The 15,254-nt window shown below is 41.1% G+C and overlaps 1 protein-coding gene across 2 annotated transcripts in view; it reads left to right on the top strand.

The window, feature by feature from the left end:
• The window catches only part of VPS53 (vacuolar protein sorting 53 homolog (S. cerevisiae)), a 186,502-nt gene that overhangs the window by 166,526 nt on the left and 4,722 nt on the right, over positions 1-15,254 (top strand). For both annotated transcript variants that reach the window (XM_006863219.1, XM_006863218.1), the window contains exon 19: positions 1,216-1,285. In XM_006863219.1, the coding sequence (XP_006863281.1) occupies positions 1,216-1,285 (70 nt within the window). The remainder of the gene's footprint in view (positions 1-1,215; positions 1,286-15,254) is intronic.

The raw sequence follows: 15,254 nt of genomic DNA on the forward strand, positions 1-15,254 counted from the left end.
CTATGAGTCAGAACCAACTCCACAGCACATAACCACCATCACCACCAATGATGGACATGGTTAAGACCAGCTTTCTAAATTTGGGAGGATGAAATGAGAAAACACATGTAAGCTTTCTGCTCAAGTGCTGGTGCTTATTAGCTGGCGTTCAAACAGTGGTACCTGCTGCCACTATTAAGAGATGTTTAGTATTCACTCAGCAGGCACCCAGACATAGAATTAAGTGCTTTAGCTTCATAAAAGTGGTCTATGATTTGCAGTCATGTGAAATTCAGTTAACTGGAGGGAAGTAGACAGGTAAGCAAGAAGTATGATATAGTAGATTAGATGTTAGGGTTGAGGTCTGTGAATTCTGTGTAGAGTATGGTATGGACACAAAGGAGAAGAGAGGTCAGGGCACCTGGGGATGCCAGAAGGAAGACTTCGTAGAAGAGACATCCTGAGAGATGTAAATGTGCTGAGTCCAGCAAAAGGCACACCAAGGCAGAGCAAACAGTGTAAGAAAAGGCACAGAATCAATCATTCAGTAGCTTCCTGAATCCAGAGCTCAAGATTGGAGCATAAGGTTCTAGGACTTAGAATGACAAGGCTGTTTAGCTAAAGCCCTCATTGTAAATGATCAAGAATGATGTTATTTCCAAACACAACAATGCCCTAAATATGAAGAGAGAGCCTCACCCCAACCATGTAATGAAGTTTTTCCCTCTAAACTGATTATACAGCTACAATGGTGTCCTCGTCTCAGGACCAACAGCAGACCAAGCTGTACCTAATTAGACCTGCTCTGGCTGAGGCTAATTAGAACTCAGCTGACTCGATGGCACTTAACAACAACAAATGAGGTTAGGATGAGGTCAACTTTTTCCAGCATCCAAAGCCATGTGTACGTAAACAAAACCAGTGTTTTATTTAGAAGGAAACAGAAGGCAGTGGGTGCTGGTAAGCATCAACAGTCTCTGTCTTTACTTAAGGAGTTGTTGTGAAGTGCCGTTGAGTCGGTTCCAACTTATAGCAACCCTGTATAGAGTTTCCGAGGAGCAGATTGTGGGTTTGAACTGCCAACCTTATGGTTCACAGTCCAGTGCTGATACTGCAGTGCCATACCAGGAGTCTAAGGAAGTAAGTAGGGCCTTTAAAGAAAAAAAGAGTTTATGCAGTTTTTTCTGAAGAGAAATAAGCTTTAATTTGTCACTTCTTTTTTTTTTTAATCCACAGCTCCTTCATTCCCAAATTCATCACCCACATCTTCAAGTGCAAGCCAATTAGCATGGTGGGAGCAGAACAGGTAAGACGCAGAATTGGCCTAGGGCCTTTGCTTTACAGTTTTCACATAGATCACACCTGTATCCTTCTTGTATCAGTGTACAAAACTGGAGAAGTCAAAGGGCTAATTTCCTGTTTGGGAACAATAATGACCTTGCTGCTTCTTTCTTACCTCGTTCATCTAGTATTTAAAACGCTTTTGTTGAGCACTTACTAACCACCAGACATTGTGTTCAGTGCAAGGGATATGCCACTGTCAACAGGGCAAGAAAGGTCTCTCCTTCATGGCGCTCACTTTCTAGTGAGAAGACACAGATAAGATACAAGTTAACATGTAAATGAGAAGATAATTCCTACTGAAATTGAGTTGCCCGAAAGATGTAAACCTAGTTTATGTGTGAGAGAATGTTTTAAGTGTGCAGGGGAATAATGATTTTAGATTGAGTGGTCAGACCTGGGGTTTCTGAAGTAGCCACTTGTGTCAAGACCTAAGAGAAAGGTGTTCCCAGACAGAGGAGCAGCAAGTATAAAGGCTTCTATTATTTTGGATCCCCTAGTGGCTGGGGACCAGACAGTGTTTCATTCTGTTGTGCATATGGTCACCATGAGTCTGAGCCAACTTGACAGCATCTAACAACAACAACAACAAGTGGCTGGGGCAGAGATGACTGAAAGAGTAGCAAGCAAGGAAAGGCTTCTTCTGAGGGTCTGAGAAGCTCTGCTTAACCCACCCAAGATGCCTTCCATGATCAGCCTCACTCAGTTCCCTTGAATTCTGTGCTTAAGGACATCTCTTCAGAGTTCATTACCACCTCAGCACTGATAAGTATAGATATGCTACCTGCCAGCAAGTTGCCTCTTTTCAGTTACCACCAATTCTTGTCAGCAGCATGATGAATTCAGAGTTAGAGAATGAACGGTATTGTTTGCTTCTTTCTAGGGTTGTGGTGGTGGTGGTGAAGGGCTGTCGAGTTGGTTCCAATTCATAGCAACCATACATAGGTTTTCCAAGGAACAACTGGTGAGTTTGAACTGCTGACTTGGTTCAAACTGACCTTGCAGTCCAGCGCTTATCCTACAACGTCACATGAGGACTTTCTTTTTAGGATAGAAACAAACAGTACTATCCAGCCCCTAACACTTTAGTTATTTATTTTTCAATCTCTAAGTAGAATTACCTTTTTATTTGTTTTGAGTTTTTTATTGTGAATTGAGTGAAGGTTAAACAGACAAGATCATCAGCTTTACATTCAACACATTATACACATAGTTTCACTTCAAAGATGACAATTCCATCCCTGCAACAACAGTTGTCCAACTTCCTCCCTCTGGCTTCCATTTTACATTTTATATTTCACAAATGAACAAAACAAAAATATTTGATGTATACATACAAAACAAAAAATATATATTTCATTTAAATGTCCAAAGGGCACAGCCTGCAATCCAGCATCCTGTCCACAGGCACACAACCTTTCTCAAGTCCATGGGCCTAGAGCCTGCAGCTGCTCTGTCTCTTCATGCTATCGCCTCTGCCACTGTCTGTTGTCACCGCTTTTTTTGGTAGGATCTCACTCTCCACTCATACTCTTCCTTCTTGCTGGTCCTGGGATCTGAAATAAAAGATTAACTACTCCACCCTTTTAGTTACACATTTTCTACAATTACAGTGGTGACAGTCACAATCCTGCTAACAATTACTCACAATTGAATCATAAAATCCTATCCCCATCATCCCACAACCCCTTTCACCAGCTCCATCTGGAAAAGAGGAAAACTATTCACACTCATGAAGCTTGTAAACCAGTCACTTCATGCCTTTTAGCCCCTAACACTTTAAAAAATACCCATTTAAGGATATTAAGGGAAATGGTTCATTTGCTGATCAAAAATGATTCTCATATGTTCATTAAAGTAGGTTCTCCTTGAACCTCTATGTATCAGCATTTAGGAAACCTGTTTCAGTTGCTTTATGTATTTAACGAACTCAAGCTATGTTTTTAAGTGAGATATTTCTGTAAATCCTGCTGTCCCACCAAAATCAGTTGAATTTGACAGACGCTCTGCTCTCTCTCTGGCTTCGTGAGTGGCCTCGACACCAGACTCTTGCCTCTACTGCTCCACATTGTGCCTCAGTAAAGACAGGTTAGCATGGGCCACAGCATACCATGGATCTTTCATAAAGAGTTCAAGCTGGTGATATCAAATCTGTGAATTCCAGGGATTAAGTGAATCATCTTCCTAGGCTGTGAAAAGGTCAGGTGGTGTGGTCACTAGGAGAGTGGGCTGTGGGGTCACAGAGGTCTGAGGCTGAGTCCTGTCTCTGCTTTGTAGCAACTGTTTGCCTACAGACAAGTTACTTAGCCTCCCAAATGCTTTAATTTCCTTATCTATAAAATGGGGATCACCACAATACCACTTCACAGGGGCTTGTGAGGACTAAACAAGAAGTGCACATCAAGGGCATGGCATAATGCCTGGCTCCTGGTAAGCCCCCAGTCAGTGCCACGTTAACTACTGTGAGCTTCCTGAGACCAGGGACAGGCGTTTGTGTCTACTTTCACTCCCCACCATCTCTAAGGTCTCTTGGACACAGAGCCTGCGAAGTCAGAGAGTGCTTGCTTGTTGCTTGTTAGCTGGCTGACCGGATGTAGCCAGAGTTGAAGTCTTATCTGAGAAAACTTCCTGGGAGGTCATGTGGACTCAAACAATGACTCTGCCTGCCTGTAGCATTTCAGTGCTCTGAAATTCTTCACCTCGTATGTCCTAAGGTTATAATGAATTCTCCACTGAAGCGCAGAATAATGCCCCAACATGTGGTCTCCAGTGTCATTAGCACATGTCTGCCTCACTGTTGTATGTAATCAGAGGTGATGTACAGTAATTGTTTATTTGCTGTGTGTGGAGGTTACTGTGTTCTTAGGTTCTTGTCTCCAGACCTGATGAAGCCACTGGAACACAAGGTTGAGTCATTGGAAGCATAGTTTTCATGAGGTTGTACCTTTGCCCAGACTTACTAACTGATTTCGTGTCTTAACCATGATGTTTTCATTTTGTCACGTGAATCCAATATCCTACCTATTTTCCTCAGCTTTTCTCTTCTTTAAAAGAATGTTAAAATAATCAGCTAAGTTCAAAGCCAGTATTTTCAGAAAAATCTCTGACCACTATGTACTTCTACTTTGAGATAAGAATTAGAAAACCATGTGCAGAAACTAGAGTTTTCCTTTATCAGACCCCTGGCCAACACACTAGGAGAGCAAGTATCCCAATAGGTCCAGCCTGGGGGTGGGAGTGGGTGGACGCTGCAGGGCCACGTTGCCCATGAAGTTCAGGTTTAGCTGGGTCCACACTTGCCCTAAGTGTTGTCTGGGTTTTGAAACGGAAACACTTGTACAGCTGGAGGTGTGACCATGCAGGAGTCAAGAAGTTAACAGACTCTCACCAACTGAGACAGATTCAACCTCAAATCCAGGAGCGGTTGTAATCCAAGCTTTTACAAATTCTGCAAGACTCAGCTAATCCTCCGCTCAACCTCAACTGCCTGGGCTTTATCCCCAAGGGGCTAGATCCCAAAACGCTTGTGCCGAAAGTGGGAAAGAAAACATGTTCCTACTCTTTATTCTTTCCTGATTATGAAGTGAGTTATTTATCTTTGGGCCCGAGTGTACTCTTAACCATTGCAAGGGCACATAGAACTGAGCCGAACCTGTATTTGTAATAGGTTCTTGCTACCTTGTGATTTTCAGAGACTCCAGGGGACTTGCAGGTCCAGTAATAGTCTTATGGCCTTAGCAGCGTGTACCAGCACACAGTAGAAATGGACTCCGTCTGCACACATTTATGCAGTGTAGTATAGGGGAGGGGCCGAGCTCTGATGTTAATGGTCCCTGTGATCGCGGACAGTTGCTGTCCAGCTCAGAGCTCAGCTGCTTCTGGTTTAGTAAGAACAACTGCATCGGTCACTCTCAAACCCCTTCAAGATCTGTCTTACAACGTCGGAAATATTTTGAGCACTGTATTTCGGTCTATGAGATTATTTTCTATTTATTTTATACCTTACTTTTAAACTCACAAAATTCAAAGCCATGTGAAAAGTCTTGGAGTCCTGGTGTGGCACTGTGGGTTAACGCACTACACTGCAGAGTCGGTTTGAACCGCAAGGTTAGTGGTTCAAGTTCACCAGTTGCTCCTTGGAAACCCTCTACAGGGTCGCTATGGGTCGGAATGGACTCAACAGCACTTAACAACAGCAAAAAGCAATTTTTAGACTTTTGTTTTGTTTTAATCCGTGGAAAGGTAAAAGAGACCTAGGTAGTGTATACAGCCTGGCATTTGGAAACATCAGAGAAAGTAGGCTGATTCTCCTCAGGCACAGCTCTAGGGACAGTCCCTAAAGGTGGCAGGGGGTTGTCAAGCATTCATAAAAATAAATGAATGGATACAATGTAATACTTACTAATGATAAATTAAGAAACCAAACCCTCAGTAAATTAAAAATAGAAGGGAAATTGTTCACTCTAATGAAGGGTACATTTTTAAATTTATGAGAGGGTATAGAGTACATGGGCATATCTACTTGTCAAAATCGCACAGCCAAAAGATTGAATGAGAGATGGGAAGTGCTTAATAGCAGAATTCCTCAACTTTGGTCCCTATTGATATTTGGGGCTGGATAATCCTTTGTTGTGGGGTCTTGGTGTGGTGTTGTGAGTTAATGCACTGGATTTAAGGTCTGTTTGACCTGCAAGCTTGGTAGTTCAAGCTCACCAATTGTTCCTCGGAAACTTTATACAGGGTCGCTTTTGGGTCAGAACTGATTCAGTGGCACTTAACAATAACAATCCTTTGTTGTGGGGCCTGTGTTGTGTAGTAGAGGATGCTTAGTAGCATCCCTGGCCTCTGCTCACTAGTTGCATTAGCACCCTCCCACTTGTGTCAACCAAAAATTTTCATATATTGACAAATGTTCCCTCAGGAGAAAAACCAACCCCTCCCCCCCCACCTCCCATTGAAAACCACTGAATTAGAGGTGGAACTGAAACGATAATGGCAAAAGTTCTCTTGGTTGTTGAAGCTGGGTGGCATGTGGTTCACAACACTCTTCTGTTGACTTCATCATGTATGTTTGAAATTCTCCATGATAGCGAGTTTTAAAAAATGAGAGTGGCCTACCTCCACACATACCTGTGCATGGAGAACCCAACCCAAACGTTACTCTGAGAATTGGCATACACTTCATGCTTCCTGAAGGAAGCGGCTGTCATTTCAGGAACCATGGAATTGTGCGTCAGTTCTCAGTAACACTGAATTTGGGATTCTCCGTGCATGCTTTGCAAAACAGTTTGGCAGTTTCTCAAAATGTTAAGCATAGAATTACCACGTAACCCAGCAGATCTACCTCAAAGAATGGAAAACATACGTTCACACAAGAGTTTAGACAGGTACTTGTTCATAACAGCATTATTTATAATAGCCCCAAGGTAGAAACAATTTAAATGTTCATCAGTCGATGAATAAAGAAACAAAATGTGGTATATCCATGGAATAGAATATTATTTAGTAGTAAAAATGAATGAACTATTGCTACCTGCGCATGAACCTTGAACCTTGGAAACATTGTGCTAAGTGAAAGAAGCCAGACACAAAAGGCTACAATAGTGTATGATTCCATTTATATGAAATGTCCAGAATTGGCAGATCTAAAAGATAGAAAGAAAGTAAGTAGTTACCATGAACTAGGGGGCAGTGAGGGAGATGGGAAGTGACTGCTAATGGGGACAAGATTTCTGTTTGCGGTGGTAATAATGCCCTGGACTTAGATAGTGGTGATGATTGCATAACTTTGTGACTATACTAAAGAGTTGTATACTTTAAAATAGTTAATTTTATGTAAAGTGAATTATACCTCAGTTAAAAAAAATCGATCCCAGACAGATGATAGCTCTGAATATGAAAGGTAAAGCAGTAAAGCTTCTGAAAGAGAACAGAATACCTTCATGACCTTGAGGCCAGCAAAAATTCCTTTAATAAGACAAAAGTACAAACTATAAAAAGAAAGATTGATAATTTAGTCTACATTAATATTGAAAATTTTGTTTTACCAAAAAGAAAAGTTAAAAAGGCAAATCACCCAGTAGCAGACAGTATTTGCAGAACATACAAGGGGACTTCAGGAAGTTTGTGAAAGAATGGAATGAAAAGATAATGGATTTTTATCACAAACTTTTTGAAGCCATCTGCTATAACTAACAAAGTACTCATATTTTGAATATGTAAAAAATAAACTAATTAGAAAGATAATAGAAAAATGACAACAAGACTCTTGAGTAGGCACTTGAAGAAGAAGAAGATATCTGAAAAACCAACAAATATATTGTCAGGGAAATAAATAGTAAAACCACAATGATACCAGAATGAAATTAAAGCGACTAACAATGCCAAGTGTTTGTGAGGATGTGCAGCAAGTGGAACTTTTGTACATTGCTGCTAAGAATGGAAATTGGCACAACCACTTTGGAAAACTCTTTGGCAGTGTCTACTAAAGCTAAACCGAACCCTATATTCCTGCAGTCTACCTTGGACAGATTCCACCCAAGAGAAATGAGTGTTTTTGAGCACCACAAGAATGCCCATAGTGGTTTAGGAACAGTACACTTTGGTGCTAGAGGTCAGAGGAATGTTACTTTGTTAACAAGGCAGAGAGCATTGACTCAAGCAGGCATGAGGAGCCTTCTGGGAAACTAGAAATGTTCTGTATCTTGAACTAGGCAGTCATTACAGGATAGTATACATACATAAGATGTCATCAGGTTGTATACTTGCATTTGTGTACCACTGTGTAAAGGTTATCTATACCTCAGCTAGAAAAAAAGAAAGAGAAACAGGGTGTGTCCCCACCTTGATTCCCGTATCTATCTTGAACTGTCTGTCTCTTCTGTACCACAGATTTGCAGACCTTTGCAGAGCATGTATGATTCTTTACCTTCTAGGGATGTGCCTTTCTTTATCTTACCCACTCAGGGTTTTCATTGCTACTAGTAGCCATCATCTGTCAGTTTCCTGTACTGTGGTGGCTGATGTGTTTCTGTGATGCTGCAAGAGATGTCACCAGTATTGAAAATACCAGTACAGTCATACCAGTAAGAAGTCCTGGTGTGGTCCTGTGAGATAAGTACTGGACCACAAGGTCAGTTTGAACCACAACATCAGTGGTTCAAACTCATCAGCCGCTTTTTGAAACCCCTATATACAGGGTCGCTGTGAGTCATAAGTGACTCTATGGCACTTAACAGCAACAATAGGGTCACCCATGGTAGACAGGGTGACCCAGACTAAGACAGACTTGGAAGAAGGAAAGGCAGACTACTTGTCAATGTTTAGCCCCTGAAAACAGAACACTGTCAGATACAGTGCCAGAAGATGAGCCCCTCAGGTTGGAAGGCACTCAAAATACAACTGGGAAAGAGCTGCTTCCTCAAAGTCAAGTTCATCATATTCACATGAATGGAGTAAAATTCCCGGCACCTTCATTTGCTGATGGGGCACAACTCAAAAAGAGAAGAAATAGCTGCAAACATCCAGGAGAAATCGGATCATGTACTGTAAGAAGTACAAATCTAGGAAAATTGGAAGTGGTCAAATAGGAATTGAAATGCATGAATATCAGTATCCTAGGCATTAATGAGCTGAAATGGACTGATACTGGCCATTTGGAATCAGACAGTCATATAATTTACTACACCAGGAATGACATATTGAAGAGTAATCGTGTAGCATTCATCATCAAAAAGAACATTCAAGATCTGTCTAGAAGTACAATGCTGTCTGTGATAGGATAATATCCATATGCCTACAAAGGTTCCTGATGTGGCACTGTAGGATTGCTAAACAAAAGTCAGCTTTTCAAACCCACTAGTTTGTTACTTGGAAACTCTATACAGGGTCACTATGAGTTAGAACTGACTTGATGGCACTTAACAACAACAATAAGGAAGACCAGTTAATACCACTATTAATTCAAATTTATAAACTAACCACTAAAGGCAGTGATGATAAAATTGAAGATTTCTACCAACTTCTTCAGTCTGAAGTTGATAAAACATGCAATCAAGATGTATTGATAATTACTGGCGATTAGAATGCAGAGGTTTGCAAACAAAGAGGAAGGATATATAGTTGGAAAATATGGCCTTGGTAATAGTAATGATCTTGGAGTTCAGATGATAGGATTTTGTAAGACCAATGACTTATTCATTGTAAATACCTTTTGTAAATAACATAAAAGACACATGGACCTCAACAGATAGAATGCCCAGGAATCAAATTAACTACATCTGTGGAAAGAGACAGTGGAAAAACTCAATATCATAAGTCGAAACAAGCTTGGGAAAATGTGAACAAACAAATCAGTTGCTCATATGCAAGTTCAGGCTAAAGCCAAAGAAAATTAAAACAAGTCCATGAGAGCCAAAATATGTACCTGAACATATCCCAGCTGAATTTAGAAAGCATCTCTAGAGCAGATTTGATGACAGACACTAATGACCAAAGGTCAGAGACCTGTGGGATGACATCAAGAACATCTTACCAAGGAAGAAAGCAAAAAGGTCATTAAAAAACCAGGAAAGAAAGAAAAAAACAAAATGGATGCTAGAAGAGACTCTGAAACTTGTTCTCCAGTGTAGAAATGCTAAAGTGAATGGAAGAAATGAGCAAGTACAAGAGATGAACAGAAAAACTCACAAAGTGTAGCTCAGGAAGATAAAGTCACGTAGTGGTTACGAATCAAGCTGCTAACCTCAGGGTCAGTAGTTCAAAACTACCAGCTGTTCCGCAGGAGAAAGATGAGGTGTTCTGCTCCCGTAAAGATTTACAGCCTCGGAAACCCTGTACAGGGTCGCTATGGGTCGGAACCGACTCCACGGCACATAACAGCAACAACAATTACAATGACATGTGCAAAGGCCTGGAGTTAGAAAACCACAAGGGAAGAACATGCTCAACATTTTTCAATCTAAAAGAACTGAAGAAAAAACTTCAAGCCTCAACTTACAGTTTTGAAGGATGGCTAAAATACTGAATGACACAGAAAGCGTAAAAAAAAAAAAGAAAGAAAGAATGCACAGTCACTGTACTAAAAAGAAATGATCGATGTTCAACCATTTCAAAAGGTAGCATATGATCAAGAACCAGTGGTACTGAAGGAAGAAGTCCAAGCTGTGCTGAAGGCATTGGCAAAGAAACAAGACTCCAGGAATTAATGTAATACAGATTGAAACCTCACTCATCTGTACCAAGAAATTTGGCCAACTGATCAGAAGAGATCCATATGTATGCTTGTTCCAAAAAAAAAGGATGACCCAATTGAATGTGGAAACCATCAAATAATATCATTAATATCCCATGAAAGTAAAATTTTGCTGAAGATAGTTTAAAAACTACTGCAACAGTGCATTTACTGGGAATTGTCAGAAAATCAAGCCAGATTCAGAAAAGCACATGGAACGAGGGATATCATTACTGACATCAGATGGATCTTGGCTGAAAGCAGAGAATACCAGAAAGTGATTATTTGTACTTTATGGACTTTAGTAAGACTTTCAAGCTGTAGATAATATGGGTATCCCATAACACTTAATTGTGCTCATGAGTGACCTGTACATTGACTAAGGGGCAGTTGTTTGAACAGAACAAGGGGATAGTGAATGGTTTAAAATCAGAAAAGGTGTGTGCCAGAGTTGTATTCTTTCATCATACATATTCAGTCTGTATGCTGAGGAAATAATCTGAGAAGCTGGAGTATATGAAGAAAGAAGAATGTGGCATCAGGATTGGAGGAAAACTCATTGATTGACAACCTGTGATATGCAGATGATACACCCTTGCTTGCTGGAAACAAGGAGAACTTAAAATACTGATGAAGATCAAAGACTACAGCCGTCAGTGCAGATTGCACTTCAACGTAAAGAAAACAGAAATCCTCACAAGTGGACCAATAAATAACATCATGATAAATGGAGAAAAGATTAAAGGTGTCAAAGACTTCATTTTGCGTGGATCCACAATCAATGCTTGTCAAAGCAGCAGTCATGAAATCAAATGACTTATTGCATTAGGCAAATCTGCTGTACAAGAACTCTTTAAAGTATTCAAGAGCATAGCTGTCAGTTAGAACACTAAGGTGCGTCTGACCCAAGCCATGGTATTTTTAATCACCTCATATGCATGCGTAAGTTGGACAGTGAATAAGGAAGACCGGAAAATAATTGATGCATATGTGTTATGGTTTTGGAGAAGAATACTGAAAGCACCAAATCTGTCTTGGAAGAAGTACAACCATAATGCTCCTTGGAGGCCAAGATGGCAAGGTTTTGCCCCATACTTTAGACATGTTATCAAGAGGGATCAGCCCCTTTAGAAGACATTCTGCTTGATAAAGTGGAGGGTCAGTGAAAAAGAGGAAGACCTCCACCGAGATGGATTGGCACAGTGTCAGCGTAGCAACAATTTTAAGGATGACACAGGACTGGTTAGTATTTCATTCTGTTGTGCATTGAGTTGCTGTAAGTTGGAACAGACTCAACAGCACCTAGCTACAATTGTCTCTCAAAGGTTTTCACTACTGGGTGTTGAATTTTTATGAGCGGCATACTATCCAACGTTGCCATCTAACGATTTATCAGAGCCATCAAACAGCTCACACCACCACATAGTTAGTTCTAAGGTGCAAACGAATGTGGTAATGGCCATTTCGTGCCCTGTCCTCCATGCCTTTTGGACAGCTATTTTCAAAAATGAAAACAAACAGATTTTCATGAAATGGGATCTTTAACCTTCACCTCTTGAAAACAGCTGCCAAGACTGGCTCCCGTCTGTTCTGACTGAATTGCCCTTTATAAAACCTGAGACCCAGGTTTTCATCTGTTCAGTGTTCTCATGAGGACAGAATTGCATTGTTACTGCCCAGGGGTTGGGAATGCCACATTTCCCTTGAACTAGGTGACACTAGAAGAGAATTACGTCTGATTCACTCAGAACTCTTCCAGTCACCTAAGACTATGCAATTATTGAGGCAGATAATATGTCTCTGCTAACTGGAAAATGTGGGAAATGTTCCCATGTTTGTAAACATAATAGTAGATTTTTCATACCACCAAATCAATGCTTAAACATGGCTTTGATTTAGACAAGGCTCTCAAAATTCCCTACATGGAAGACAAAGCTGACTCTTCACCAGGCCTCAAATTTAAAAACAAAAACAAAAAACCAGTGGCTGACCAGTCAGTGCTGACTCATGGTAACCCCAATGATGGAATCTTTCTAGTAAGGAAAAGTGTACACAGTTATGTAAGTAACGCCAGCTCACCCTCCAGCTCAGTCAAATCTGAAAGGTCTCTACATTTGCATGAGATCTTTCGTGTTTTATATGAAGTCAATGATTATGGTTGTCGCTGAGGCCTCTGTGGGTCAATTCCTGCCATTCTCCGCCCACTCTGCCCAGAGGGAACCACTCTTGTGATTTTATTCTGATAGGCAACATGTGCGTGTACAGTTATAAATTATATATAGTTTTATTTTGTATATTTTGCATCAGTGGTACTATACATATCATTTCCCCACTTGGTTTCTTTCATCCAACAATGTTTTTTGAGATTTATCCAAAATAATGGTAAATGTCACTTTGAGTTCATTGGTTTAAACTTTATCATATTCCATTGCTTGGATATACTACCAGTTTTTCATCCTCTCTAATATTGTTGGGTGTTTAGGTTATTTCTAATCTTTTGCTTTTACAAACAATGATGCAAGAAGCATTATACATAGGCACAAATTTCTCTTAAAAGTTATAAATGTTTTGTTACGGGTTATGTGCATTGTCGTTTGAAAAAATAGTACTAAATTTCCCCCCAAAAGTACTGAAACAAATGTATACTATTCCTCAGACTTGTGAATTTCAGTGTACCTTGACCATGTTCACATTTAGTATTATCAAACTTTTTACCTGTGCCTATCTGGTGGCTGTAAAATGTATACAATTATGATTTATTTTGCATTTACCAGATTATTAACAAGGTTAAGTATCATTTCAGACACTTGTGGTGTGTTTGAGTTTCCGCTTTGTGAGTTGCCTGTTCACATATTCTTTGTTCTGTTATTGGTCTTTTTCTTAACTGATCTGTAGGCACCCGTAGGTATTCTGAATATTATTCCTTTTATCAACATTGCAAATATCCTCCCCTAGTCTGTGGCTTCTCTCTTTTACTTTGTTATTTCTAGTGTGGCGCTGTGGGATCAGCACTGGACTGTGGTTTAAACCTACCAGCTGCTCCTAGGAAATCCTATACAAGGTCACTAGGAGTTGTACCCAACTAGCTGGCACTTAATAACATGTGTCTTTTGATACAGACTTAATTTTATTTTGAGATAGTGCTGCGTTTTTATGTAAATAGCACGTTATGTGTGTGTATTGTCATAAGCACTCTATGGCTGTGTGTGTGTGTGTGTGTATATATATATATATTTTTTTTTTTTTTTTTTCTCCCCCTGTCCAACAGATTTAATGTTAAGTTATTTGTCTGGATGCCTGTGGACCTGGAGGTTTGGTTTCCAGCAGCAGACCCTCACCAGCCTAGTTTTGAGTTTCTAAATGAATCCCTGTCCTATCAGAATCCTTCCCTGATCCGCAAGCTGCTTTCTCAAATACAGGAAGCAATCACTTTTTCTGCCCTGGGCCCCAGCTTGCAGGTGCACACCTGAGTCTGAGAGACCACATAGGCAGGGTGAGGCTGGCGCGCCACAACTATGTCCATTCCACCTGTGATAGACTGTCCAGCTGTCACACTGTTGGAATCTCCTGCCCAGTGGATGCCATGGGGCAAACGTGAGAGCCATGAGTACAGAGGGATTGCATGTCCCTCACTCGGATGACACAGGTCTGACTTGCTACCCATTCTGCCACCTAACTTCATGTGGCACAAACATTGCAAGACCTCCAGCCACACCAGCCTGACCCTCTGCTGCCCCCAGTGTGAAGTACCTGGGTGCAGATCAACTCCAAAGAATTCCACTCTTCTCAGGCTCAGCCATGAACTACCCTATAGCTTGTCAGTTCTTTTTCTGTCTAGATTTTTCATCCACCTGGAATCTAGCATAGTTATTCAAAGAGTGGATTCTCTCTGAGGAAGAGCAGTGGTCAGGTCCTGTGCACTGTGGGCTGCAGCATGTGGAATCAAGGGCAGTGTTCTAATGTGGGGCTTTGTGTGTGCCTCTGACCATCCATGCCAGGTTCTCCCTGGATGCTTGGGTACCTTTTTCTGTGAGCCCATGGCCTTTTCAAAAAGCGGGTGCCAGAATTTTCATCCCTGGAAACCTAGGAAGGTCCCGAATGCCTGGGCACTCTGCTGGCTTGCAGTTGAATGACCTGCGTGCAGAGTTGGGGCTTTGGCTAGCCACGGCCCTTTCCTTAGTGTAGCCTTTCTTCTCAGCACTGTTGGAGAGTAATATTGGCAATTGTTATTCTAAGTAAAACACTGATGTCTTCCTGGCATCACCATTTAACCACTATAGCCATTAGATTCATAGTAATTAACTTGTAAATGAGCGTCACGGATCTTCAGTGGTTCATTTTCCTGTGCAGGGTACAGGGAGACTCAGAGGATGCGCTGTGGTAGGGCCTGAAGCGATCCCATTCCATGCCTGTTCCATATGCTTGTGGAAGGCTGTCTAAGAGGCAGCAGGCAGTGACAAGATTGCACATCTTGACTTGAGCGGAAGATTAACCAGTATCATCAGGATTGTACTGGGGGTAGCGATGACCCACAGCTGCTTTTGTCTGGTTGGTGGGCATTCAGTCCATTTTCCTGTACCATCTGAACAGGCCCTAGTAGGCTGCAGCCATTTCTGTGGCACCTGATTACCAAGAGCAGCAGCAGGTCTGGAAGACATGAGTAAGTAGCCGAAGACCGTGTGAGCTCTGAACAGCAGGAGTT

This window comes from Chrysochloris asiatica, unplaced genomic scaffold, assembly GCF_000296735.1.
Source record: "Chrysochloris asiatica unplaced genomic scaffold, ChrAsi1.0 scaffold00054, whole genome shotgun sequence".
In the NCBI taxonomy this organism is placed as follows: domain Eukaryota; kingdom Metazoa; phylum Chordata; class Mammalia; order Afrosoricida; family Chrysochloridae; genus Chrysochloris; species Chrysochloris asiatica.